Source organism: Stegostoma tigrinum, chromosome 12 (genome assembly GCF_030684315.1).
Source record: "Stegostoma tigrinum isolate sSteTig4 chromosome 12, sSteTig4.hap1, whole genome shotgun sequence".
NCBI lineage: Eukaryota > Metazoa > Chordata > Chondrichthyes > Orectolobiformes > Stegostomatidae > Stegostoma > Stegostoma tigrinum.
The window spans coordinates 24300138-24327507 of record NC_081365.1 but is presented as its reverse complement, the minus strand read 5'-3'; the positions used below and the strand labels follow the sequence as shown (position 1 = coordinate 24327507).

At 39.9% G+C, this 27370-nt stretch overlaps 1 protein-coding gene and 1 long non-coding RNA gene across 10 annotated transcripts in view; one reads left to right on the top strand and one right to left on the bottom strand.

The window, feature by feature from the left end:
* synj1 (synaptojanin 1) overlaps positions 1–27370 on the bottom strand; it is a 101146-nt gene that overhangs the window by 26400 nt on the left and 47376 nt on the right. For 7 of the 9 annotated variants that reach the window (XM_048540955.2, XM_048540958.2, XM_048540959.2 and 4 more), the window contains exons 13-22: positions 26236–26259; positions 23534–23725; positions 16821–16905; positions 15586–15726; positions 14225–14417; positions 11290–11448; positions 9575–9731; positions 8745–8862; positions 5985–6200; positions 3991–4069 (exon numbers count right to left, since the gene is read on the bottom strand). In XM_048540955.2, coding sequence (XP_048396912.1) covers positions 3991–4069; positions 5985–6200; positions 8745–8862; positions 9575–9731; positions 11290–11448; positions 14225–14417; positions 15586–15726; positions 16821–16905; positions 23534–23725; positions 26236–26259 — 1364 coding nt within the window. The remainder of the gene's footprint in view (positions 1–3990; positions 4070–5984; positions 6201–8744; positions 8863–9574; positions 9732–11289; positions 11449–14224; positions 14418–15585; positions 15727–16820; positions 16906–23533; positions 23726–26235; positions 26260–27370) is intronic. The other 2 variants (XM_048540957.2, XM_059650209.1) reach the window with 1 other exon arrangement.
* LOC125457148 (uncharacterized) overlaps positions 1–27370 on the top strand; it is an 83826-nt gene that overhangs the window by 35501 nt on the left and 20955 nt on the right. The gene's annotated exons all lie outside the window — the stretch shown is intronic.

The window sequence follows — 27370 nt, the reverse complement described above, 5'->3', positions numbered from 1 at the left end:
TCTCCCATAGTACTCTTGCAAATTTCACAAGAGGTGGGACAGTTTTAGTTACCATTCTCCTCCTTTCAGGTCCTGGCAGGTAACTTGCATACAGTGTTCAATTTGCAAGTGGCAAAGTGCAAACTGTTCTTGACTCCCAAATAACTTTTCTATGAACTGCAGATGGGTGAAGAAATTATGACAAATGAAATATAACTGGAGTCTGAAAATGTGTGCTTCGTGCTTTTGTCCTTCCAAAGTGTAGACGACTTGTGTATTGCGCTTTCAATGAAGTGGTACTGACTCTACACACCATTGGCTTTGTCCTAGTCATTTTCAAGTTGCATTTCACATCGAGTGAACAGCAAGTGATGGCAGGGAATACAGCTTGTGGTTGGCAGCTAGTCACCAGGTAACCAACTGGATATCACCTTTTACCTTGCATTGCCCATTTTCATCCCTTTGCCCCTACCGCATGGAGACCTATCGCATTGAATACCCCTCTAGCTGTCCTCCCTATGCCCTGTCATTCTACCTTAATGACGCCCCATCCAAGACCTCTAAGCTCTCCTATGGCGACCATGGTAGTAGCCAATGCCAAAAACCATCTCTTCTATAGCTTTCCATGGCCTTCAATACTGCTCCACATCTCTACCCCTCCCTAAATACACCGAGATTATCCTACCATCACCCTTGTTCCCAACACTACAAATGCCTCTGGCTCTAATGAGCCCCTTACCAGATTCTCCGCTGTCCAACTCCTTTTCTCAATGATCCTCCTGCTGCCCCTACAGACCTACTTTAAGCCCTCAATGATCGACCACACCCCTCAGATATGTATTTGCTCCAAACCCCTCACTGACTTCAAAAAGTAGTCCACAGACATGAGTGAACAGAAACAAAGTCAGAAATTACTGCAAAAACTCTGCTTTATCTCCACAGTTGTTGGCAGATCTGCTGAGTTAACAGTTTGGGTCCAGTGACCCTTCTTTAGAACAAAGTCATTCTGGCAATTTCTGATTTTGTTTCTGATTTCCAGTAACTGCAGGTCTTTGGTCTTTTTGTTCAGATGACCAGATCCCTGACTACAATCTTTGCAACTCCAGGTGATGATGGACAACTCCCGACTGCTAGCGGTGGCCCTACAGTATAGACAATTACCGACTCTGCAGAATGCAGTTGGACAGATTCCCTAACCACGAGTACCTCAAGTGGACAAACGACAGTGGCAAAGACTGTGTGCCATCTGTATCCCTGACTGACTGTAATGGGACCTATTAGGCAACAGCAAATCCAGTGACTGGGCAGTTTCTGACATGGCCATTTGGTTGAATAAACATGCACTGTGTTTGTGACAAAGGCAACTGGCACGTTTTAAAAGTTTTACATTGATGTCTTGGTGTGCTGTACAGCATGATGCATCATCCCAGCACAGATCCCTAAAGTCAAGCAGTGCATTTATACGGTACTGTCAACGGCCTTTGACTCTGGCTGAAGTATCAAAGTGCTAACAGCCATGGCATGCCACGCCAAAGAAAACCAAGGTGCAGATGTTACAAACATGCAGGCAGGTGCAAAGTGAGTGAGCGATAAAAGAGCAAGTGGGCAACTCTGAGATGCTGTTTGAGGTTGAGCTATACAGAAGCTCGACGCAGCCACGGAGCTGAAGTTGCCACGTACTCCTGCTGTCTTCCATGTTGAGAATTCTTGATTCTAAACTTATTCAGCATGTTTGACATTCCAGGAAACAGAATCTCAATGAGATGAGCTTCAGCATTAATAAGGTGTTTAACAAGCCATTATCATGCTTGCATGAGAACTTGCTTTTGCTTAGCAAGAAACTTGTCTCCCTGCTCAGCAAATGCATAGTGATGCAGTAAGTTGTTCCTGATGTAGTGACAGACTTAGCCAAACTTTGAGTGTGATTCTGCCACAAATCCTGCCATAGCTTACATCACTTATATCCCCTATAAAGATCCGACCTAGTGTTTTGCTGAGAGTTTAGACAGCTATTAAAGATCAAACTTGCTGGTGTAGGACTAAAGTCAATTTTGGAGAAAACAAAGGATGGGCAGGTTTTCTTTCCTAAAAGCATATCAATGCTCCAGTTGGATTTTTACTATATTCCGCATCCTATTTACCAATCACCCCTTTTCTCTGTGACTTATATTAGATCCTTTCCTCAGTCAATATTTTGATATTAAAACTCCATATATTCAACTTTTATATCTCTGTAATGCTTCCAGCTCTTTAACTCTCTGAAATCTCTATATTTCTCAAGCTTTGGCTTCTCGCTATTGCTAACCATGATAACTTGTTGTTCGTGGGAATCATTCATCCTGCTAGGCCCCAAATTCTACAACTCACTTATGACAATAGGTTTGAGTTAGCATGGCTTCATCAAGGGGAGGGCATGCATGACAAATCTGTTAGAATTCTTTAAGGAAGTCTTGTGCAAATAGACAAAGGACAGCTAGTAACCATGGACCTAAGAAGGCACCATATGGAAAGCTGCTAAATAAGATAACCGCCCTTACAGTTAGGGGGAAAAATATTAGTATGAATAGAAGATTGGCTGACTGGCAGAACGCAGAGTGTGAGAATAAAGGGGTCTTTTTCTGGATGGCAGTTAGTGATGAGTGGAGCTCCACAGGGGTCAATGTTGTATCCACAACTATTCATGTTACACATGAACAATGTGGACAAAGGAATGGAGGGATAATGGGAACTGCAGATGCTGCAGAATCCAAGATAATAAAATGTGAGGCTGGATGAACACAGCAGGCCAAGCAGCATCTCAGGAGCACAAAAGCTAACACAGCAGGCCAAGCAGCATCTCAGGAGCACAAAAGCTTTTGTGCTCCTGAGATGCTGCTTGGCCTGCTGTGTTCATCCAGCCTCACATTTTATTATAAAGGAACGGAGGGCATTGTTGCTAAGTTTTCAGATGACAAAAATGGGTGGAGGGACAGGTAGCGTTGAAGAAGCAAAGAGGCTGCAGAAAGACTTGGACAGGTTATGGGAGTGGGCAAAGTGGCAGAAGGAACACAGTGCACAAAAGTGTGAGGTAATGCACTTTCTAAGAAGACTATCAGCAATATATTAACTCACAGTGAGTGCGAGCACTGTGGGCTAAAGACCTGTTCCTGGGCTGTACTGTCCTTGCTCCAATAGAGGCATAGACTATTTTCTAAACAGGGAAAGGTTTCAGAAGTCTGAAGCACAAATTGTCCTAGTTCAGGATTCTGCTAGGGTTAACATGTAGGCTCAGTGGCAGTTCGGAAGCCAAATGCAATGACAGCATTCATTTCAAAGGGGTTAGAATACAACAGCTCTGGTCAGCCTATATTTAGAATATTGAGTGCAGCTTTCAGCCCGATATCTAAGCAAGGATGTGCTAGCTTTGGAAAGGGTTCAGAGGTGGTTTATAAGAATGATCCCAGGGATGAAGGGCTCATAATGAGAGGCTCAATTGAGGACTCTGGGTCTGAGCTTAGAAGGATGAATGGGATCTCATTCTAACTTACAGAATACAGAGGGGCCTGGATACAGTGGACGTGGAGGAGATGTTTCCACCAATAGGAGATATGAGGACCCAGGGGCATGGCCTCACAGTGAAACGACAACCCTTCAGAAGTGAGACGAGAAAGAATTTCATCAGCCAAAGGGTGGTGAATCATTGCTGCAGAAGGCTTTGGAGGCCAAGTCACTGAGTGTATTTAAGACAGAGATAGATAGGTTCTTGATTGGCAAGTAGACCTAAGGTTACAGGAAAAGGCTGGAAAAAAGGTGTTGAGAAACTTATCAGCCACGATTAAATGTCACAACAGATTTGATGGAGCAGAATCGGGCCATTTGGTCCAGTGTCTTAGTGTCAAGATTAATTTGTTTGGAAAGACTGGCCAGCTAGTCAACAAAATGAAAACTCTGCCTGACAAATATATATCCAGCACTTCGAGTAAGCAAGTTTAACAAACGCTATTTACAATACTTAGCAGGATTTTTACTTACTTCAGTGCCATTTAACCTCTGCACTGATAGAGCAGAACTACCTTCCAAAAACGTCACCCACATTTTATCTTCTACAAACCTGAAACAAAAGACACCAGATTTTTATGAAGTTAAAGACCAAATACCAGTGCAAAAGATACAACAATTAATGCACTCTGCTGGAAGTCAGGAGATAAAGAGAATTCACATCTAATAAGAGATCCAGAGCTTGGTTTGGAACCATAAGACTGATGTTCCAGTGAGCAAATTATATCCCAAAATATGGATCCTGTCTTGAAATCATTCGGACATTTTATTTGAGTGTGCTACTTAGGTCTTTTTAAAGCACTTTTGTACCAAGTGTTCTGTAAAATGCTGACCTATGTCTCAAATTATTTGATGCTGGATATTCACATTACAAGATTTGACAATAATTTCTGAAAACAGAGAAGTGAGTGTACTGGAAAACTTTACATTTGGAAATCATAACTTCCCTGTATTTCTCCAATGAAAGCATCTTGCTTCAGATTCTGAAGGAAAATCTCTTACTACCACTTAGATAACCACAGACAGTTACAGTTCAGAAATAAACTATTTGACTTGAAGTACACGTTGGCAAATTCTTTTCATGTAAGCTGCCAGGTCTACTCAAACACTTTCAGCTTCTTCCTTGGTCCGTGAGAACTCCAAGTTCGTAACCATTTTCTATACATAAAATCATTTTATAATTCTCCTGAGAACCCTTGCCCATTGTGGTTCAACTGTATTTGGCTCTTAAGCTTTCTTCTGTTTCATAAACATTCTCCCATCCCTTTCAGATTGCTTTCCAGCAATGCCTTCCAGAAATTTATGGGCCAGGTTTAGTCCTACTGGCAGAGATGGCATTTGGTCAAGTGAACCAGCCTCAACAGTCAGGAGCATCCAGGATCCCACTTTGCCCATAGCAGCCAATTAATTAATTCATTTATCATAAGAATGGCTGAATATTGTTAAGAGCTTACAGATGAACATACACTCTCACAGCCAGATAAGTGGGTTTGGGGGATCTTGGGATCAGTCAGACCCCAGCAAGTAGGGAGGCAGGGCACTGATGACAGCTCATGGGTGTAAGAGTGCCTACTGGTGCCATGGTGCAGGCAGGGGTGCTCAGAGAGCTAAACTGTGCCCAAAAAGTCAACAACAATCTGCCCCTGAATAAAAACGGTAACAGATGTAACAAGACCAAAATTTAAATAGCTCAACTGAATTCTAGGTTAAAGGGCCTCTATTTTCATGTCCAGGCAGATAATAAAGGCATTGTGGCAGGAAGACAATAGGCACACCACTTGGTCTGCCATTTCATTATCCTTCCCAAATCCCAGCTTGTTCCCAAAAGGGCTGGTAAAAATCCAGCCCAATGTTTCTGTGCATTTTCAGCAAGAAATTATCATCCTCCCAAAGGCAAAGGACTGGACGGTCAGCAAGTCTGGCAGCATCTGTGGAGGAGAAAACAGAGTTAATGTCTCAGGTTCGGTCACGTTTCAGACCCGAAACATTAACTCGGTTTTGTCCTCCACAGCTGCTGCCAGACCTGCTAAGCTTTTCCAGCAACTTTGTTTTTGACCCTGATTTACAGCATCCACAGTTCTTTCGGTTTTTATTTAAAGGACTGGATGGTGACTGGTGTCAGTGAAACACTGCACCAGCAAGAAAGCTACTTAGAGCGGTTAGAAAATTGGCAGAGGAAAGAACTTATCCATTATATTTGTCTTGGGTGGCAACAGCAATTTTTTTTGGTATGGCCACATGTATAATACCACATAACATAGGGCATATTTTTCTTTGAATGTGAATTGGTGTCCCTCTAATCCCACAAACTATAGCTGCTAAACAAAAATTTGGTCAATCAAGATCTAAACTGTTGCTTCATAAGGAGAAATTTACAAACTGGATTGCATTTCAGGATGCAGCACAATTACTATTTCTGTTTTAAAAAACCTGGATATATATACAGACATAAATATTTTCATTGTTACCTTATCAAAATAACATCACCGTGTGCAGCAAATTTCTGAAGCAGCTGATCAATTAGATTATCATCAAAATGATCCTGGTTTGGGGAGTAGCTGGTCAGTGAAACAACCACTGTTCCATCAGGTGGTCCCTGAAGAGCGATAACTTCCTTGTACACTCTTTGCCGAGCTTCAGGATCCACCTCAAATATGTCAATGTCTATAGTAGCAACCACAGGCCTAACAAAATTTAAAACAAAAACTGAACTGTTATTTGTGTGCAGAACTTTATGAAAACTTATAATCAAAGAGAGACTTTGAAGACCACTGAATCTAAAGATAAATGTTGGCAAGGGACTGGTTGGCAACTGGTGTCAGTAGAACATTGTACTAACAATACAATTAGGAACACAAATTTATTTCTGGAAAGGCAAACTGCAGCATAGTGTAATAAATCCTTGGATAGTACACGTGATTTAATAGAAATTTCCATTAAAAGCCATGGCAGTGGACAAACAATGGATAACATTTAAAGAATGAAAATTATGCTTCGAAACAGTTATACATTCCTTTCAGTTAAAAGAACAGCAGCAAAAGCGGTCCATCTGTGGCGAACAAATAAGTTAAATTAAGGACTAATATCAGATCCAAAAGATGAATAATATAAAGTTGCTAGGAAAGGTAGCAAGCCTGAGAACTGTGAACAATGTAGAATTAAGCCAAAGAAGACAAGAGGTTGATTGAAGCAGGACACGCGAGGTGGGGGAGGTTACAAAAATAGAATATTTGTGATATATGTGTAAAATTAAGGAAAACCGAAATGTAAAATAGAAAAAAAAGCAAGTGAAAACAAATTGGGGCCTTATAGTCTCAAAAGGGAGATATGAAAATGGAGAACTAGGAAATTCCTGAGTAATTAAATTGTTACTTTAATTCTATCTTCACAAAAGGTGGCATAAGTAATTTAACAGAAATGTTCGGGTCTATTGGGAAGAGGAAATTGAAAGAAGTTAGTATTACTAAAAACAAAGTGCTGGAGAAGTTAACGGGACTGAAAGCTTAGAAGTCCCCAAAGCCCAATAATCTATATCCCAGGGTGCACAGTGCTCTGTTGGCAGTTTTGGCCTCCTTACCAATGAAAATGTGTACTGAAAGGAGACAGCCATGGAAAAAGTAAATGTATTGGTTGCAGTCTTCTAAAATTATGTAGATTCTGGCACAGTCCTGGCAGAATGGAGGATGTTTTATGTAATAGTTCATTTAAATAGTAGTGAGAAAACCTGAAAATGCTGGCTGGTCAGTCTAGCTGAGTTATAGAGAAGATGTTGGAGTCATTTAATAGGGATGTAATAATAGGACACTTGGAAGATGCCAACTAAATCTCACAAAGTCAACGTAGACTTAAAGAAAAAAAAACATGTTTAACAACCTAATGGAACTTTTGAGGATGTAACTAGTCGAATAAAGGAGGGAGAACCAATGGCTGTGATGTATTTGCATTTCAGTTTTTGATAACATTCCACATAAAAGGTCAGCAGGCAAAAATCAGAGCACAAAATTAGTGGTATTACGGAGGTATGGATTGAAAATTTGTTAACAAACAAAGCAGAGAGGAAATAAATGACTTTTCTTCGTCATGGGAGATGATGGCAAGACAGGTACTGTATGGATCAGCACAAGTTTGATCGGCATGATAGCTAGGCCCCATTTATTCACTATAAACATCAAAATTTTGGATGAAGGAATGAAGTGTAATATCTGCAAGTTCACAACAACAAAAAAACAACTTGGTGGGAGTGAGAAGTGGTAGAGGGGATAGAAAGATTTCAGAGTGATTTAGACAAGTTTAATGAATAGGAAATGCAAGGTTTATGTAATATAACACACAAGTGTGAAGCTGCCCACTCTAGTATGAAAAACAAAACATTATTATTTAAATAATAAAATCGATTGGGGAATGCTGATCTATTAAGTGCACTCGGGTGCCTTTCTCACTGGTGAAAGAAATCAAGCATGCCAGTACAGTTGGAAGGCAAATGCTACATTGGCCTTCACTGCAGCAGGCTTTGAGCAGAGCAGCAAGCACGTCTTACTGCGCTGTACAGAATCTTGATGAGACATACCTGCAGTACTCTTTTTGTACTCTTCTTTGTGCAGTACTGGGCTCCTGAACCACGAAAATATATATTTGTTATTTAGGGAGTACAGAAAAGGTTCAGTCATTCCTGGGATTGCAAATTTGTCTTAGGGTCAACTGGGTCCGTTAATATGGAAGGCTCAGAAGAATGAGATTGAAATAAAAAGTTCTGGTACTGCAGGACAGACAGGAATACTGGTATGAAATTTCCCCAGTCAGGGTGTCCAGAACAAGAGATCATGGCCTGAACACAATCAATAGGCCATTTGAAATTGGCATGAGGAGACACTTCTTCACTCACTGAGAAGACTGCAGAAATCTACATCACAGAAGGCTGCAGAGGCCAAGTCACCAAATATATTGAAGAATAGTTTTGTAGAGGCTAAAGTGTCAAGGGGTATGGGGGAAAAGGAGAGTATGGCCTTGAGATAAAGAATCAGCCATGATCATATAGAATGGCATTGCGAACTCAATGGGCTGAATGACCTGTCCCTTTCACATATATTTCATTCAGTGCAGCCAGGTGTCATGCATTTTTAAAAAATCTAATCAGTGGGTGACCACCTCACTTTGAATATTATTTCAGATATTTGGCTTCTACAACCCCAGATGTCACATTGCCTCAATAACAAATATGTTTATTGTACCTATGATCTGATGTTTTCAGTTCTGCTCGTCCATAATATACAAGTGTTCCAGGACTCCAAGAATTAGTTAGCTTAGGTTCATCCTTAATACTGGAATTCAGCAAATCCAGGTCTTCAGCTGCAAAAGACCGAACGTAATGGATACAGCATGAATTTCTCTCCTCAATCTCCTGCTGCCAGAAAATAAAAATCTAAGGACAGTGGAAGCCAGTGGATAGTTTTATAAATTTGAATGATAGATTTACATTGTGAACTTGACACCTAAACTTTACTGCGCTGTGTTATTCTCATGGCGAATCAGTAGTTCAAGTTGAGGCAAACATGCCTGCGGTGGTTGTAGTCAGGACTTTTGGGCTACTTCTAATCAAAATCCTGTTGCATCGCCTGACACAAAAATGAAGAAAGGTGATGAACAAAATGAGAATATTGAGGCAGCAGCTGACTTACTAGTTTAATTGATTAAGGATAAATCAGGAATGGAAGGAATTTTTGTACTCTTCATACAATATGTATCCTTTAAACACAGCTGGAGTTCTGTAAATTACAAAACTACCAACACATGCAGGAAGCTGAAAACATTTAGGGTTAAATCCACGTTCCCAAGCATCTACACTTATAGGACGCATAAAAGTGAAGGGACCGAGTTGCACATTATCTGAATTTATGCGCCCTACAAAAGAGGATCGTCCACAGGATGGGGAAGACAGGTGAATGAGAAAAAAAGAACAGTGCGGAGTTATCTGTACAATGTAGAGGATCAAGACAGCACAGGAGAAAACAGATATGAAGAGAAAAGTAACAATGCACGTCAATAAACTAAGTTATCACACCCGATTTATCGACAGGCCATTTTCTTCTTTTCCAAAGAACTCGATCTGTCCAGGCTGGTGTTCGACATTTCTCACTTGTGTCATAATCATCAGAGAACAGGTCATACTTGTAGGTCGGTGCAAAACTTATTCTGCCTTCTAAGAATTCTCGGAAAATCTGCAGAAGCACACAAAAATGATTTAACCAACTGACTGAATTATCAGGCTGAAAACTAGAACATTTGTTCCTCGTTGGGGAGATAACCGCCCTTACAGTTAGGGGGAAAAATATTAGTATGAATAGAAGATTGGCTGACTGGCAGAACGCAGAGTGTGAGAACAAAGGGGTCTTTTTCTGGATGGCAGTTAGTGATGAGTGGAGCTCCACAGGGGTCAATGTTGTATCCACAACTATTCATGTTACACATGAACAATGTGGACAAAGGAATGGAGGGATAATGGGAACTGCAGATGCTGCAGAATCCAAGATAATAAAATGTGAGGCTGGATGAACACAGCAGGCCAAGCAGCATCTCAGGAGCACAAAAGCTAACACAGCAGGCCAAGCAGCATCTCAGGAGCACAAAAGCTTTTGTGCTCCTGAGATGCTGCTTGGCCTGCTGTGTTCATCCAGCCTCACATTTTATTATAAAGGAATGGAGGGCATTGTTGCTAAGTTTTCAGATGACAAAAATGGGTGGAGGGACAGGTAGCATTGAAGAAGCAAAGATGGTCTTATGACTTTGTGGACCTGAGTTCCACTGCCAATTGCACAACTGCAAATTGTATGCAGATAGGTATGGGAAAAATATACTTATTAATTCTGTTATGAAATGCTGAACATTAAGCTAACACTTCATTTTCTCATGCTGACAGAAAAGGTTAAATTTCCTACAAAGTTTAATTGATTAGCTTGTCATTTAAAATATACTGCAAGATTATAATATTCAGTGGAGTTTAAGTAAAGTGTCAATAATTAAGTGGTCTCCTGACATTATGACTTTTGTGATAATCTTCCATATTTTCTTGTTCCACATTAACATCCCTTATTAGAAAAATACTGCGAACGCTGGAAATCAACATAAGAACAAGAGTATTGTAAAAACTCAGCAGGTCAGACAGCATCTGTAGAGAAGAACAGAGTTGCCCTTTCAGGTTGATGTCCTTTTAATCAGAACTGGAAACACTGAGCAGGCCTGGCAGCAGCCGCCTTGGAGAAATAAACTGCCTTTACGTTTCAGGTCAAAGACCTTTAGTCAGGAATGGAAAGAAATGCTGCTGGACCTGCTGAGCATCCAGCAGTTCTGTTATTATGAACATTCTTCAGCTCGAGTTGAAGTAATGGTTTATTGCAGTGATTTAAAATTTTGTCTCATATAGAGGTGTTATTTATTGATATTTTTATATTTTATGCACAGATCAGAAGCCATTTACAACCTGCTAGCGCAGTGTTGTGTAAGAAAGGCATAAATGCACTGCCTGAACATATTCTTCAATTTAGAGCGTTCAAGTACTACCTTAAGTCTACCTCTTGTTAATTAACAAGTGCAATTAAGGATGGGTCAAGACATGCTCTCCCAACATCTTCCCCACAGTGCTGCCCTAGAAAAACAGCTTATTTGACAAACAATGTTTTACAAGAGCCTACTGCAAACATACTTTTGAACAGTTGACACAGCTATACAATACTGATAAATTACTAAGCTTAACATTTTAAAAATAAACATTTATCTTACAAGTCCAGCATTTTTCTGATTAATAAGTTGATCTCCGGAAAGCAGAGAGTCCCAGTTTTGTTGTCTGATCAGCTCTTTCACTTCTTCATTTGGAAGATCAATGCGGTAATTGAAATCTCCACACCAAAATATATAGTCATGAGAAAATAGTAACCTCCCCTAGTGAAAGTGAAAACACATAGCTCAGAATTAAATTCATAAGTTAAACATTTCTTTTCCATTAAAATAACAGTTTTTTAAAATAGTTTATAGTTCTCACATTTATATAATTAAAAAATCCACCATGGTGTTCATTAATTATTTTGAAGCTTCTGTTTTAAATTTATTTGCTTATTTCACTGGCTATAATCTTTAGCCAATTTTACTCGTCTTTACTACAAGGCTGGTTTTGTCAAACCTTCTCACTGCACCTCAAGATCAGGTATGCAATATAATGCAATTCAAAATAGTCAGCAATCATTACCTAGAGCTTTTCAGAGCAGGAATATACTTTATATATACACAACCCTTGTAATTTTGTGTGTTTTAATCTTTTACATTAAAACTATGAAGATACCCAAAGTAGTATAGAATACTTCTGCTTCTAACTGAAAAGTGGGACACTGGTTGGTTAAACAGTAGAAAGAGCAATCCTCTCTGTCAAAGAGTTTTGAATCATAACCTAAAACAACAAGAACAGTCTTTGATCTAATTCCAAAAGCAAAATTTGTAGAGAGAAGGCAGTGTGTAGTTAGGCTGCAAAAACTCAAAACCTCCAGCAATCAGGCACCCAATTAGTCTGCAGATTTTCAATTGGGATTAGGACCTAGATCAAGCTAGTCCTACCTGCTAAAATGTTGACAGTTTTCACATTCAGCTATGCAACTGAAGTCAGCAGCCACTACCAGGAGGACACTAGCCATCTCATGGGTCAAAATCTCAGCTAGGTCCTTTGTAAGGGTGTGTTTCTGGAGTTGGGAGAATGCGAAGGAGGCACATGGCAACTGTGAATGACCTATATGCACCCTCCACAAATGAGTGCAGATCAACGGACACCCTCCGTAACTTCAGCCAGCCTGCTACTGGTTTCTGGTCAGGTGGACTAGATCCTTCTTGTCCCACTTTGAGAGGAGACAATTTAGTTCAGCTGGGAATAGGTCTTTAATCGACCTTTGAATGACCACTTTCAACTGGCAGAGAGAAAATTGAGCTTGCATCTTCATGCCCAGAATATAATTCAGATAGAGGCAGGATAGCAGCAAAGCTCTGGGCCACTCCCATTCCATTTAATTAACTTGCCTTCCTGCCTTCACAACTGAAAAACTCTGGCATGTGTTTCAGTTTAAAAGACTACATCAACACATTGCCATTGATATTTTTAGTCAACCTATTCAGGTATTTATGACAATCACCTGGAGCAGATGGGCCTTGAACCTGCTCCTTCTGACACAGAAGGATGGAAACTATTACTGTGCCACAATAATCCTAGTACACATTATAACACGTTTGCAGTTACTTTTACATTTGCTAATTAGGAGTCACTTTGGCCAAAATTTGGCAATGTAATCTAGTGAGATAAAAAAAACCATTAAATGGTGAGCTATCTTCCAAAAAAAAGTTTACATTTGTACAGCAAATTTGGCTACCAGATGCTTCAAAGCATTTTACTGCACTTACTTTTGAAATGCAGTCGCAGTTGTAATTTAGCAAACTGGACACTTAATTTGTGCACAGCGAACTTGCACAAGCAGCAACCTAATGACTAGATAATCTGGTTTTATGATGTTCACTGAAGAATAAATGTTGCCCAGAATACCAGGGATACATGCCCTTCTTTGAAATAACACCTTGTGTTCTTTTACATCCATCGAAGTAGACGAATTGGGTTCAGATTATGTCTCATCCAAAATACAGAACCTACCAAAGTGCAGCAGTTGCAGGCTAGATTTTTTTTTGAAGTGCTAGAATGATGCTTGAACCCAGGACATTATGACTCAGATCACAGGACCATAGAATCCCTTCAGTGTGGAAACGGGCCAATCAGTGCAACAAGGCCACACCACCCCAACTCAGCCCCCCCTATCCTATCCTTGTAACCCTATATTTCCCATGGCTAACCCATCTAACATACACACCCATGAACACTATGGGAAATTTAGCATGGTCAATCCACCTAGCCTGTACATCTTTGGACTGTGGGAGGAAACTGGAGCACCTTGCAGACACAGGGAGAACGTGCAACCTCCACACAGACAGTTGCCAAGGGTGGAATTGAACCTGGGTCCCTGGTGCTGTGAGGCAGCAGTGCTAACCATTGGACCACTGTGCCGCCCCAAATGAGTGCACAACCAATTATTTAGAAACATGTTTCTAGACTGAGAAAATCACTTAAGTGCAAGGGACAAAACCTCAAAAGCAATAGTCATGAACTTTCCTCCAGAAAATAAAGTGAAGCCAGGCCCATTCATAGGTACATTACTTTCATCTCATATTTCTCAGTTCAGCTCTTTTTAAAAATAATGAATGTTGGAATTCCATGAATATCAATTGCGCTCAACATGACAAAAAAAATTCTGGTCAAAATTATATTGCTGTATAAGAGAGCCTGCTGTTCACAAATTGCCAACAATGCTGGCCAAGGCAGTGACATTCACATCCCATGAATGAAACATAATAAATGCTTCTTACATTATAACTATTGAAATACTTTTGAAGTGTTGTAAAGAGTTTTGAGACACCCAAGACTCTGAAAAGGACTTATAATTGCAAATACATTTTTAAATGAAATTTATTCCACAAACATGCAACTGGTCCATAACTTTATCTTTAAACATAAATACTTACGCCTTGTGTCAACAAAATAAAAAAGTTACTAATAGAACTAATAAGGCCTCCTTAATGCTTGTATTTCAACGAAACAAGGATGAAAATATTTATCTATTGATACTGATCATACCATTGGAAAACTGAGTTTGCGGGCTATTTCAATGTAATCTTCATTCCTTTCCTTGACCTGTGATTGGCCAGCAGCAAAATGTGCACAAACAAAGCAGAGGCTGGTGCTATGAAACAACATACGAATAGCAACTGCCCCTTTGTTACCAGTGGCTCCTCCCATTCCAGTTTTTACAGTGTCAACTGCTACATCCCTGAAATCAAATTCCATAAGTCTAATTAGCAAGAAAGAACATTTAACAAAGAAATGTTTAATAAGTTAATAATGTTTCCTTATCTTTTACATCATAACATTACTTTTTAAGCAAAATTATCCAGCTTGCTGTTAAGAGCAAGATATATCCTTCTCAATTATTTTTATTTAGTCAATTTTGAGCTTAAAGGGATAAACATTAGTACTAAAGAATAAGATAATAAAGTATGAAGCTGGATGAACACAGCAGGCCAAGCAGCATCTCAGGAGCACAAAAGCTGACGTTTCAGGCCTAGACCCTTCATCAGAGACGGTGCTCCCGAGATGCTGCTTGGCGTGCTGTGTTCATCCAGCTTCACACTTTATTATCTCGGATTCTCCAGCATCTGTAGTTCCCATTATCACCAGTACTAAAGAATAAGATGTTTTTCAGACTAGCTAGTTAAGTTTACAGGGGACTAACACGAAGGACAGCAGTTTGCTGGAGGATGAAGTAGCACATACTTTCTCAGCCTCAACCACAGATCACTGCTCGTTGCACAGTTTTCCATTTTGCATACAAACAAATAACCTCAGCAAATAACTATCAATTTCAAGTTTAATTATAGGACTAGATTATGCCTCCCCTCCCCCATCCATGTAAAACATGAGCTGGATTTGAAATCAAATTGACAGGTAGAAGAAGTCTCAAATAACGTCTAGCCAACTGAATTACCATTCTTTTGTAGAAAGAATATACTTTTAACTATAACTAGAGGGGAAAATTAGGTACCAAACAGTACTTGGACAAAACAAACTCAAAGATACTATTTAAAAATAGCAACTATCAAAAATACTGAGCAAGGCGGCCATAGCAACAGCATTAAAGTAATAAACACGTGGCAGTTGTTTTACCACTTGTAAATAACAGCCCAACTTAGAATTAAAGTTTTTACAAGGTTATGAAACTTATTTGCCCACAGGACAATGTGTCTCTAGTTGGGTGTACAACGGTATCTCAGTCATCCTGAGAGGATAGTTGGATGCCTCAGAATGAAATGTTTGAATCAAGCAACAGATTTGGACAAGTTACTGAACTGTTCAAATAATATTGCAATATTATTTTCCTGTAGCGGAACTACAGCTAAACTTGAACATATGACATATCGAATGTTATAAAACAGACCAACCTGATGTATGGTGCATGCTGTGGCCGGATAAAGACGAAGAGGCAGACACCCACGAGCTGCTCAGAAGCTAAAAGAACATATTTGCAATCCCTGGAGATACTCTTCTGTATCTCAGCTGCCCACAGCTTCTGATTAGTAGTGCTAGCAAACAGTTATAAATAATAAGAACCAAAATACACAAGTATACTGATAATGCTTATATATAATAATTTGGGGAACAAATGAAAATTGCTGTAAAATGCGAGATCATATTTCTCTCCAGTCTAAGAACTTGGAATTTTTCACATTACAAGTTAATACCTGGTCAGCCACATTTAAATGTAAGAACATCACTGATATTTTCACACTTCCCTAAAGATAAAAACCCACGATAAACAATGTGTTAACCTAGTTTCAGTTTCAACTGCATGCAAATCTGATGAAAGGTCATGAATCTGAAACAAAATTTAGATTTTCCAATGTACATGTAAGTCTGACTAACCTAGTATTCTCAGCTTTCAGATTTCCAGCACTTGCAGTATTTGCTTTTGCAAATAATTATTCACTTGGTCACTGTGGACTGTGATCCCAACACTGTGCTTAACAATCTATGATCCAAGAGTGGATCAGCTACCCAATGACTTCACCTTCCAGTACATAAATGTAGCAGAGGTATGGTCAGGTAGGTAGGCAGTAGGTATGATGTCCACTTTGCTTGCCTTCAAACCCATTGGCAGGGAATTCAAGATCCAGGCAATTGTTTCACACAAGCAAAATAAATTCAATACAAGAAATGCAACATAAAGATCAACAAAACAAATCCTGCTAAGTTATAGCATATTAAGATTTGACTTAACCTTAACCTTGACTTAACACCTTAGACAACATTTTTGATGTATTTCAAGTGAAGTCTCCAAAAGTGGGAATTATGTAATTTTAAAAGAGCCCGTATTGAATATACTATACTAAAATTTCAGCTCAGATAATTCTTTGTTAACCAGAGGACAAAAAGAAAACCCATGTGTTAAAACTATTTGATAATACCACTAAACTGAATTTTTGTATTAAATTACTTCTGTTACCATGAACAAGTACATTTCGTGTTTGAAGAAAACTAAATTGAAAAGTACAACCACTTGGTTTATGTTTGCAACCACATCACACAAAACTGACACTACAGGGTAAAGTGTAGTTTGCCATTCACTTCAATTTCTTCATCAGAATGACCAATACTAAAAGCATGTATTACCACATACCTTGCACTTACAATATTTCCTGCATTAAGCTCAACCATTTCCTCAAATCCAATAGCAAAAATGTCCACAGATCTGCTGCCCTTGTCTAGAAAAAAAAATAAAAGAAAATATGTTAATGCTCCAATTGGATAGGGTCAGCAAGGAGGGAAGTGGCACATACAAACAATCCAGGCTACTGAAAACCTCTCGGGGTTGGTAATTGATACAATGCAGATAATTTAACAAAAAGCTATAAATCATCACAAGATTAGACAAACCATTATTTTCTTTAACAACAACAAAAACAAAGTTGCTGGAAAAGCTCAGCAGGTCTGGCAGCATCTATGGAGGAGAAAACAGAGTTAATGTTTCGGGTCTGGTGAACAGAAACATGAACTCTATTTTCTCCTCCACAGATGCTGCCAGACCTGCTGAGCTTTTCCAGAAACTTTGTTTTTGTTCCCGATTTACAGCATCTGCAGTTCTTAGGGTTTTTATTCATTATTTTGCTTAGTTTCAACTTCAGATGAAGACAGCAAACAGTTACGTCATTGAGGAAGTTAAGGAAGTACATATTTTAAGCATTGCACAGTTTACCTCATCATAAATCCAGAGGAGAATACTTAGACTTTGGGTGAGTGGATTAAAGTTTCTTTAGAAAAACAACTGTAATCTTGCTGGCCAGTTTTAGTTATGAACAGAGGTTGGATAGATTGGGGCCCTTGGAGCAGAGGAGACCGAAACAGAAGGTATTACGAAGATGTATAAAATTATGAGGAACATGAATAGGAGAGACAGGAAGTAACCTTTCCCTTTGGTGGACGGATTAATGCCCAGGGACATAGGATTAAAGGTAACGGCCAGAAGGTTTAGAGGGGATAAGCGGAACTTTTCACTCTCCAGAAAGGAGGCAGGAATCTGGAACTCACAGCATGAAGGGTGAAAACGGCAGAAGCCATCATAACATTTGAAGAGCATTTAGATGTGTATTTGTGATGCCAAGGTATACAAGGCTATGGGCCAAGTGCTGGGAAATAGAATATGATTAATTTGGAGCTTGTTTTTGACCAGCACAGACTCAATGTTATAGATTAGGGTCACAGTCATAGAGATCTAACAGACTGAAAAGGGCAACAGAAGTTCGATAAACGAAGCATCAGGAGAAATGCCAAAAATGTTCAAAGCAAAATGAAAAAGAAAAAAAGATTTTTGAAAAAAAAACAAAAAAGTGCATGCATTAGGAGATAAATAAAAACACAAAGGGGATACTGAACCAAACTGGGGAAAGAAGAATGAACTGATTAACTTGGTCTTTGAAACCAAAAGCAGTACAGCATAAAAAGGAGACACTATAGTAACTTAGCTAGAAAAAGCTTTCAACAAATAAAAGATGTCAGAGTTTCACATCGGTATCAGGATGAGAAAAAGATGCTAAACCCAGGAGGATAAATTGGAAAAGGTGAAAAATGGCTTTGTGAAAGAGGTAGGTTCTAAAAGAGCCTTAAAAGGACAAAGAAGTGGAGAAGTTTCAAGGGAATTCCAAAATGGGGATTTGGGAGATAACAGCACAGCCACCAAACCTAGGAAAGACTGCAAAGGAGGCAAAAACAGAGTTAGGCTTGGGGGCCTGATACTAGAAAAGGCTAAAGAGATGAGGAAGGATGAAAAATGAACTGCCCCTGGGATGTGGACAATGCTGGCAAAGATGGATTTGTTTGCTTATCTCTATTGCCCAAAGGAGGGGGTGTTGCCCATACTATTGAGAGTAAACAAAAACATACTATTAGGCCCGAAGGTTTTGGAGTAGATCGGTAGCTCGGGTTGTGGATGTTGAGGTTGGCTGGCTCGCCAAGCTGGTTTGTTGTTCCGCAGACATTTCATTACGTGCTTGGTAACATTCTCAGTGCAGCCAGAATAAGGCAACAACACACTGCAGCAACATGGAACTATGCCAAGAGGAGGAGGAATACCTCTTCCAAGTGTTCAAGGATAATGGCTATCCAAAGAACTGGGTCAGCAGATGCGTACACAGGAACAGAATCAGAAAGATTCTACACGCCCCAAAACACTCATCACACTACCCTACATCAGGAACACGTCAGGCCTCACCACAAGACGTCTACAACTGCCGGGAATCAGACTGGCACACAAGCCCACATCAACCCTACGACAAATGCTCACCCGAACTAAAGACCCAATCCCCGCCATGCACAGGACCAATGTCATCTACAAGATCCCCTGCAGAGACGGCGAGAAACACTACATTGGACAAACAGGAAGGAAACAAACAACAAGAGGACATGAACACCAAGTGGCTACAAAAAGATACGACCAATACTCACTCATCTCAATCCACATGGACAAGGAGAACCATGACTTCGACTGGGACAACACAAGATCCTGGGACAGATTAGGCAGAGACAAGCACGAGAATTCCTGGAAGTACGGCACTCCACGAAGCATGCTATTAATAAACACATTGAATTCAACCCCATATACATCCCACTACGGAGGAAACCCGGAAGTGAGGTAATCCATCACAAGTGACCCCAGAGTTTAAAAACCAGGCAGGAAAACACACTGACGGTTCATCAGAGGCTGCACTGAGGATGTTACCAAGCACGGTAATGAAACGTCTGCGGAGCAACAAACCAGCTAGGCAAGCCAACCAACTTCAATACTATTAGGCTTCTTAATATTTCTGCCATAATTGCGGTAATAGCAACAATATGCTACATAAACATTACACAATTTATTATGTTTTGCAATCCACTGCAAAGGAACCATACTTGGTGACCTTGAAAACACGAAGGACAGATCGAGGGTCAGTTGCAGAAGAACAAAAATAACATATACAATGAATAGTTAGAATCTGGAAACCACTTGTCGGGGATAGTGGGTGAGGCAGATTAAATCATATGTTTTCAAAGGGAATTGGATAAACGCCTGAAGAGATTAAAAAATCCTGTAGGGCTACAGGGAAAAGGCACAAAAGTGGAAGTAACTAAATAGCTCAAAACAGATCCTGCATGGATTTGAAGAGTTAAATGATCTGTGTACTGTAACATCTATCTTATATAGTGAAAAAGGATGTAAGTTACATTTCATAAATAGGAATGAACGAAAATGGAAAGAAGGGGGAAAACACAAGAAAGTTATAAGTCACCAGTGAAATGGTAATGAGAAACTGTTGGGAGCTGTGGGCTCAGAGATAATGGGAACTGCAGATGCTGGAGATTCCAAGATAATAAAATGTGAGGCTGGATGAACACAGCAGGCCAAGCAGCATCTCAGGAGCACAAAAGCTGACATAGATGAAGGGTCTAGGCCCGAAACGTCAGCTTTTGTGCTCCTGAGATGCTGCTCGGCCTGCTGTGTTCATCCAGCCTCACATTTTATTATCTTGGGAGCTGTGGGCTGATAGGTTCCCAGATCCTGATTAACTTTGTCCCTTGTCTTAAGGAGCATCTAGTGAGACAGTTGGTGCTTTGGTTTTTATTTTCTCAAAACTTTCTTGATTTGGGGGTGGGAACAGTTGATTGGAAGTTAGTGAATGTAATTCCTTTATTGAAAAAGGGAAACAAAGCAAAAACTACAGGTGCTTAGTTTAACATATGTCAAAAGGAAGATCAGAAGCTGTTATGGTAGAAGTTACAGCAGGGCACTTGGATAAGTTTGGGTCATCAGGCAGAGTCAATATGATTTTGGGAAAGGGAATTGATGAGTCTAACTGAGTTCTTTGCGACGGTAACACGTGCTGTGGACAAACAGGAATCAGTGGATGTACTGTACCTAAATTTCCAGAAGGAAACAAAAATTATTATGGAAAATAAAAGCTCATCATGTAGTATATTGGTATGGATGGACTATTGGTGAGCTATCACAAAGTATGGAGTAGGCTGAAATGGGTCTTTCACATGTTGGTGAGATGTAACCAATGGTGTATTACAGAAATCCATATTAAAATCTCATCTGTTTGCAATTTATATAAATAACTTGGTTGAAGGAATGAAAGGTATGATTGCCAAATTTTGAGATGACAAAAGACAGCTAGGAAAGCAAGTTGTGAAGAGGATATATGGAGACTGCATTAAGATATGCAACAGTTAAGTGAATGGGCAAAGATCTGTCAAATGAAGTATAATATGGGAAAATAGAAAATTGTCTATATTGGCAGGAAGTATTAAAAATGAACATTATCTAAATGGCAGGAGATTGCAGAGCTCTGGAGATGCAGAGACACCTAGGGTGTCTTCATGCATAAATCACAAGTTCGTAAGCTGGTACACATCTAATTGGAAAAGCCAATTGCATGTTATTATTTATCATGAGGGGGAAATGCATGAAGTAGGGAGGCTGTTTTACAGGACACTGCCGATACCCCACCGAGAAAACACTGTACAATATTAGCCTTCTTATTTAAGGATAGATGTAAATGCATTAGAGCCAGTTCAGAAAAAAAGTTTACCAGACTAAATCCTGGAAGTGATAATGGGAACTGCAGATGCTAGAGAATCCAAGATAATAACATGTAAAGCTGGATGAACACAGCAGGCCCAGCAGCATCTCAGGAGCACAAAAGCTGACGTTTCGGGCCTGGACCCTTCATCAGAGAGGGGGATGGGGTGAGGGTTCTGGAATAAATAGGGAGAGAGGGGGAGGCGGACCGAAGATGGAGAGAAAAGAAGATAGGTGGTGCAGTGGGGGAGGGGGGACGATCTGGGCTGGTTTTGGGATGCGGTGGGGGAAGGGGAGATTTTGAAGCTGGTGAAGTCCACATTGATACCATTGGGCTGCAGGGTTCCCAAGCGGAATACGAGTTGCTGTTCCTGCAACCTTCGGGTGGCATCATTGTGGCACTGCAGGAGGCCCATGATGGAAATGTCATCTAAAGAATTGGAGGGGGAGTGGAAATGGTTTGCGACTGGGAGGTGCAGTTGTTTATTGCCAACCAAGTGGAGGTGTTCTGCAAAGCGATCCCCAAGCGGGGACCCTAACCCCAACCCTGCAGCCCAATGGTATCAATGTGGACTTCACCAGCTTCAAAATCTCCCCTTCCCCCACCGCATCCCAAAACTAGTCCAGCTCGTCCCCTCCCCCCGCTGCACCACACAACCAGCCCAGCTCTTCCCCTCCACCCACCGCATCCCAAAACCAGTCCAACCTGTCTCTGCCTCCCTAACCTGTTCTTCCTCTCACCCATCCCTTCCTCCCACCCCAAGCCGCACCTCCATCTCCTACCTACTAACCTCATCCCACCTCCTTGACCTGTCCGTCTTCCCTGGACTGACCTATCCCCTCCCTACCTCCCCACCTATACTCTCCTCTCCACCTATCTTCTTTTCTCTCCATCTTCTGTCCGCCTCCCCCTCTCTCCCTATTTATTCCAGAAACCTCATCCCATCCCCCTCTCTGAAGGGTCTAGGCCCGAAACGTCAGCTCTTGTGCTCCTGAGATGCTGCTGGGCCTGCTGTGTTCATCCAGCCTCATATTTTATTATCTTAAATCCTGGAAGTGGCTGGTTGTCTTACATGAAAGACAGCCTCGGCTTCTATCAACGGGGACTTTAATAAAGTAAGAGACAACTTAACCGAATCATACAAGATGCAGAAAGGTCTTGGCAAGACAGATATTCCCTTTGTGGGAGAATCTAGAATTAGCAATATAAAAAAGTTTGCCCATTTAGGAAAGAGTGAGGAGAGACTATTTTTTTCTCAGAGCACTAAGCCTTTAGAAGGCTCTTCCTCAAATGTGGGGAAAAATAAAGTCTTTGAATTTGTTTTATTTTAAGGGTACAGCTAGATAAATCACTAACAAGGACTAAAAGATTATCAAACATTGTCAGGAATGTGGAGTGAACAGAATCACCAGTACCTTATCGAATAGTGGAATGGGCTTAAGGGACTGACTGGCCTACTTCTGCTTCTAACTCATAACTATTCTATGAAAACATAACACCAAGCCACAAGGGAGGAGTAATTAGTGCAGATTACCAAACAATTGTTCAGAAATAGGTTTTGAGTGTCTTAAAATATGAAAACAAGGTAGAAAGGCAAAGGGATTATGGAGGAAATTTCAGACTTTTAGGCCAGACAGTAAAGGAACATTTAAAATCCAAGATGGTCAGACAACCAGAATTAGATGATTACAGATAGCTCAAAATGTTGTGTGGCTGAAGGAAATCACAAAGACAGGAACAGGAGGCCAGAAAGGAATTTTACAAATCAGTACTTATTAATTGACACCTTTACATATTCAAGTTATTCCTGCATGAACAAAGCTTGTGCAGTAGTTAATGGTTCAATTGCTTGTGTTCCATTACACGTAGCTGTTGGCGGATCTATGCTTATTGTGCTCGATTAGTTAAGCCTCAGCGTGAAATCAAAAAGTGGTCAAGCTGGAGGAAAAAAAACTACAAGTCAGAGCTGCATAGACAATTTAAAATACTGTAACTAAATTTCTGTTGTATACAACATCTCTGCATAGAGCCAAGATTTAAAATAATAACGAAAAGCAGAAGTTGCTGGAAAAGTTCAGCAGCGCTGGCAGCATCTGTGAAGAAAAACATTAGAGTTAACGTTTCCAGTCCAGTTCTTAGGAAGGGTCACTACAGTTTTTTGCATTTAACTGCTTAAAGACACTAGACATTGCTACACACAGCAATAATCATGAGCACCAATTGTTTTACTGTCCATACTAACACAAATTCCAGGCCATTAAAAACAAGATCTTACCTTGAAACTCCTGAACATTTGCTTTTTTTGATGCATCTAACAGCCAGTCATTAAGAGTTTGATTCTTGAAAGCAATACTGCGAAATTGCTTTCCACCATTTACATTCCAGGTTCCAACACAGACTCTGATGCGTTTTGGTTTTGTATACTTATGATAGTTTTCACACATCCCATGCAAGACTCGAGGGGAAGCTGTAAAGTAATAATGTACAGTTTTTCTTCAAACACAAGCTTTTATCCATATAGTCTAGCAATATGATATAATTCAAAACATATCTAATCTTACCTCAAGAATAAGAAAAATAACAAGGGTGAGAGTTGAGAATATAGCTCATGTTTCGTAGCTAATGGCAAAGGGGTAGAGTTCAACATGACTTTGAACAAAGATGATCACAAAGATCTACTAAATTCAGTGGAATTAATATCCTATACTATGATGCCAATTTACCTTTGTGTCAGCTATGAGACCTTGGGCATGGGCACAAAAACACCAAGTGAGCTAAGTAGTATACTGAAGAATTTTTAGACAGCAAACAGCAAGTACAAATCATTTAGTACAAATAGCAAAATAAAGATGGGGACAGGCTCATGAGATGAAACTGCAATATCAAATAAGAAAAATTACTTAAGATATGTTTGGATTTTTAAAAGATAAAGAATGGAGATATTAACACTTCTGACTTAAAAATAGGTTTATTAGGGCCAGAAAAGTAATTCACGGCAAATTAGTGATTTTACCCAAGGAAGGGCATAGCCTCCCCAGCAGCAACTTCTAGAATTCTGCATATAACTATAAGCTTGAGTACCAGACACTGCAGTCAGTTTCACAGGAATAATGACAGTGAACATTGACGATTCAAATGTTACGACAATTGTAATATACGGGCCAAAACAAGGTAACCTTTAAAGCAAACAACATGTTTTGAAATATGGAACAGGTGGTGATCCTGTAGTATGCCTTTACGTGGGTGGAATTTTTAAGTGATCTCCTTTGAGCATATCAGCAGGCACCTCGAGAAAGGCAGTACAGTTCTCCTTTAGATAAGACGATCGGGCTTCAATAAGAAAAAAAATCAGTGTGGCACATTTTTAACATTAACCAGAGTCAGAACTATGGAACCCCTAGTGTGGAAGTAGGCCATTTGGCCCATCAAGTGCACAGTGACCCTCTGAAGAGCATCCTACCTCAGCTGCACACCTTTGGACTGCAAATGGATGCCAACTTTCACAACCTACATGAAAACTTGGAGTCTGTAGACTTGACTACAATTGCCCCTACCCACAATGCTCTCAATCCTTTTCTCCAGCAAACCCTGCTACCCAAAACCCCAAGGGAGTGTTCAGGGCCTGTATGAGACTTAGCAGATTACTGTCTCATACCATGTCTGAGTGCTGGCCTGCAGTCAAATTCCTTACCAGAGACAGTACAAATTAAAAACTCTAATTCTCTTTCATCTTTAAAGGTCACACTACTATCAACTAAAGATTTGGCAAAAATTAATAAGCTTCCATTCTTTCTTCAGATAAATTGTAATATTTGACCAGTACTGGCATCCTCAATCATTACATTAAATTTATTAGATAATTTACAGATAACTAAATTATTTAGAATTCCTACATCCATTCACAATTCAAAGCCTATTCACTTTTCCTATCAGTTCACAGTTGTATTCTTTTACACTGTTTCCTTAATTCATGCAGATTTTCCACACCTCTTAGAACCAATTCAGAGTGGCAAACCTTTGCTTAGAATCCCTACAGTGTGGAAGCAGATCATTTGGCCCATTGAGTCCACACCAACCTTCTGAAGAGCATCCCACCCAGACCTCCCCCATCCCCGACCCTATCCTGCAACTCTGCATTTCACATGGCTAATCCACCCAGCCTGCACATTCTTGGACACAATGGGCGATTCAGCATCGCCAATCCACCTAAGTTGCACATCTTTGGACTGTGGGAGAAAACACAAGCACCTGGACGAAACCAATGCAGACAAGAGGAGAATGTGCAAACTCCACACAGATAGTCATCAGAGGACGGAATCGAACCTGGGTCCTGGTGCTGAGGGACTGCGGTGCTAACCACTGAGCCATCCCACTGTGCCATCCTTCCAGTTCTCACTGGCTCTGTATACAATATCACTTTTTCTCCCCCCTCTTTTCACATCTCTTCCCCAGTTTACACATTAACTCTTTGCTCTCTCATACCCCATAAATACTTCTAAATTGCAAGATCAGGAATTCCTACAGTTTTATCCCATACAACAGCAATAGAAATCAATAGGACACATCGCTGTATGATGATTTTTGCTGGTAGGGATAACTTTTGAAGATTATGTAATTTTCTAGTAACCCTACGCATAGCACAAGAGTAACAGGTGGGGATGGAAATATAAAGAGAACAAGATTCTACACAAGTATGCATCCACGTGGAAGCTACTTTTGAAGGCTGGACAGAAACCTTGCCCAAGAGAAATACTGTAACAAGTTATTGCGGAATTTATAGTTAATAAACATACAAATGTGGTGAAGATGCTCATTTTTTTCTATTCATTTTGAAAACAAACAGGTTATACTTAAACCTAATGACTTACCTAAACAGATTTATAAATCCTTAAATAAAGATTTGATACTTTTTGAAACTGTTAAGCAATCAAAGACAAAAACTGTGGCAGATTTGCAGTTTTAGGCAAAGCACTGTACCTGATTGAAGTGTCAGTTCTGGAACTGTAACCACAGCAAGAGGAGGAGAAGAAGAAAAGGCATTAAACACAATTAAGCATAGGAAGGTCTTTCATAAGTAAAAAGAAATCTATATCATGCAGCACAAAAAAAAGAAAAATGCCATTTGATAATACAGTGCAACTTATTTCCATCTTGTTATGACTGTAGATATTTATTTTGAATTATCAGTGTAAATTCAATGAAAACACTGTTCCATTTAACTGTATTCAGAGAATAGTCTTGAGTCTTGGCACATACTAAAAATGACTATTTCGCCAAAACCTTTTGCATAGTTGTAAAATTAGGAAACAGGTTTCAGATCGTTTTTGAATGTCAGTCATATTCCTTGGCTATTATGGTTGCTAGGTATCAGGGAGACATTTAAAAACTATATATTCAGTGAATACTTGCAGAATTTTCACAAAAATGTTGCACTGAGATATATTCTGATTCCATACAAATGGAAGTACAAGACCAAGTCAACAGGAGCAGAACTTAAGATTTTTTTTGAACAGTTCAGCCTAACATACAGATTTCAGATTGAGTTAGAAATGAAACTTCTTCAAAACAAAAACTCCAGTACCTGTGTACCACAAACCCAAGTTTCCATCTGGCACAACTGAAGGGATGAAACGGTCTGACCCAAGGCTGGAGGATCAGTCAAGTCTCATTATAGTCAAAATTCTTAAGATCCAAAAGATCTTGTGTAAGTTTTCCTTCTTATGCTGCTCACCAACATTCTCTGCTCCTTAGTTTCCTCAAGACATTGGCATTTTTCTAGGAAGTCTGCTAACCTCCAGTAACTCACCCAAATGAGCATTATCCTTCAACACTGAACCATCTTCTCCCCTTGACAGTGTTTCTATTGCTGAAACCACAAATTAACGTCATAGGGCAACCATTAAGCAAAACCCTAAATGGAACTAAGCATCTAAATCTGGTGGCTACAAAAGAAAGTCAGATATCGGAAATTGGAGGGAAATAACTCTCATCCTGACACCCAAAGCTCTGTCTACTATTCACAAGACCCAAATCATAAAGGAAACAGAATAATATCAATCAGCCCACAGACTGCAACTCCAAAAACAGTCAAGTTAGACAATATCCAAGATAA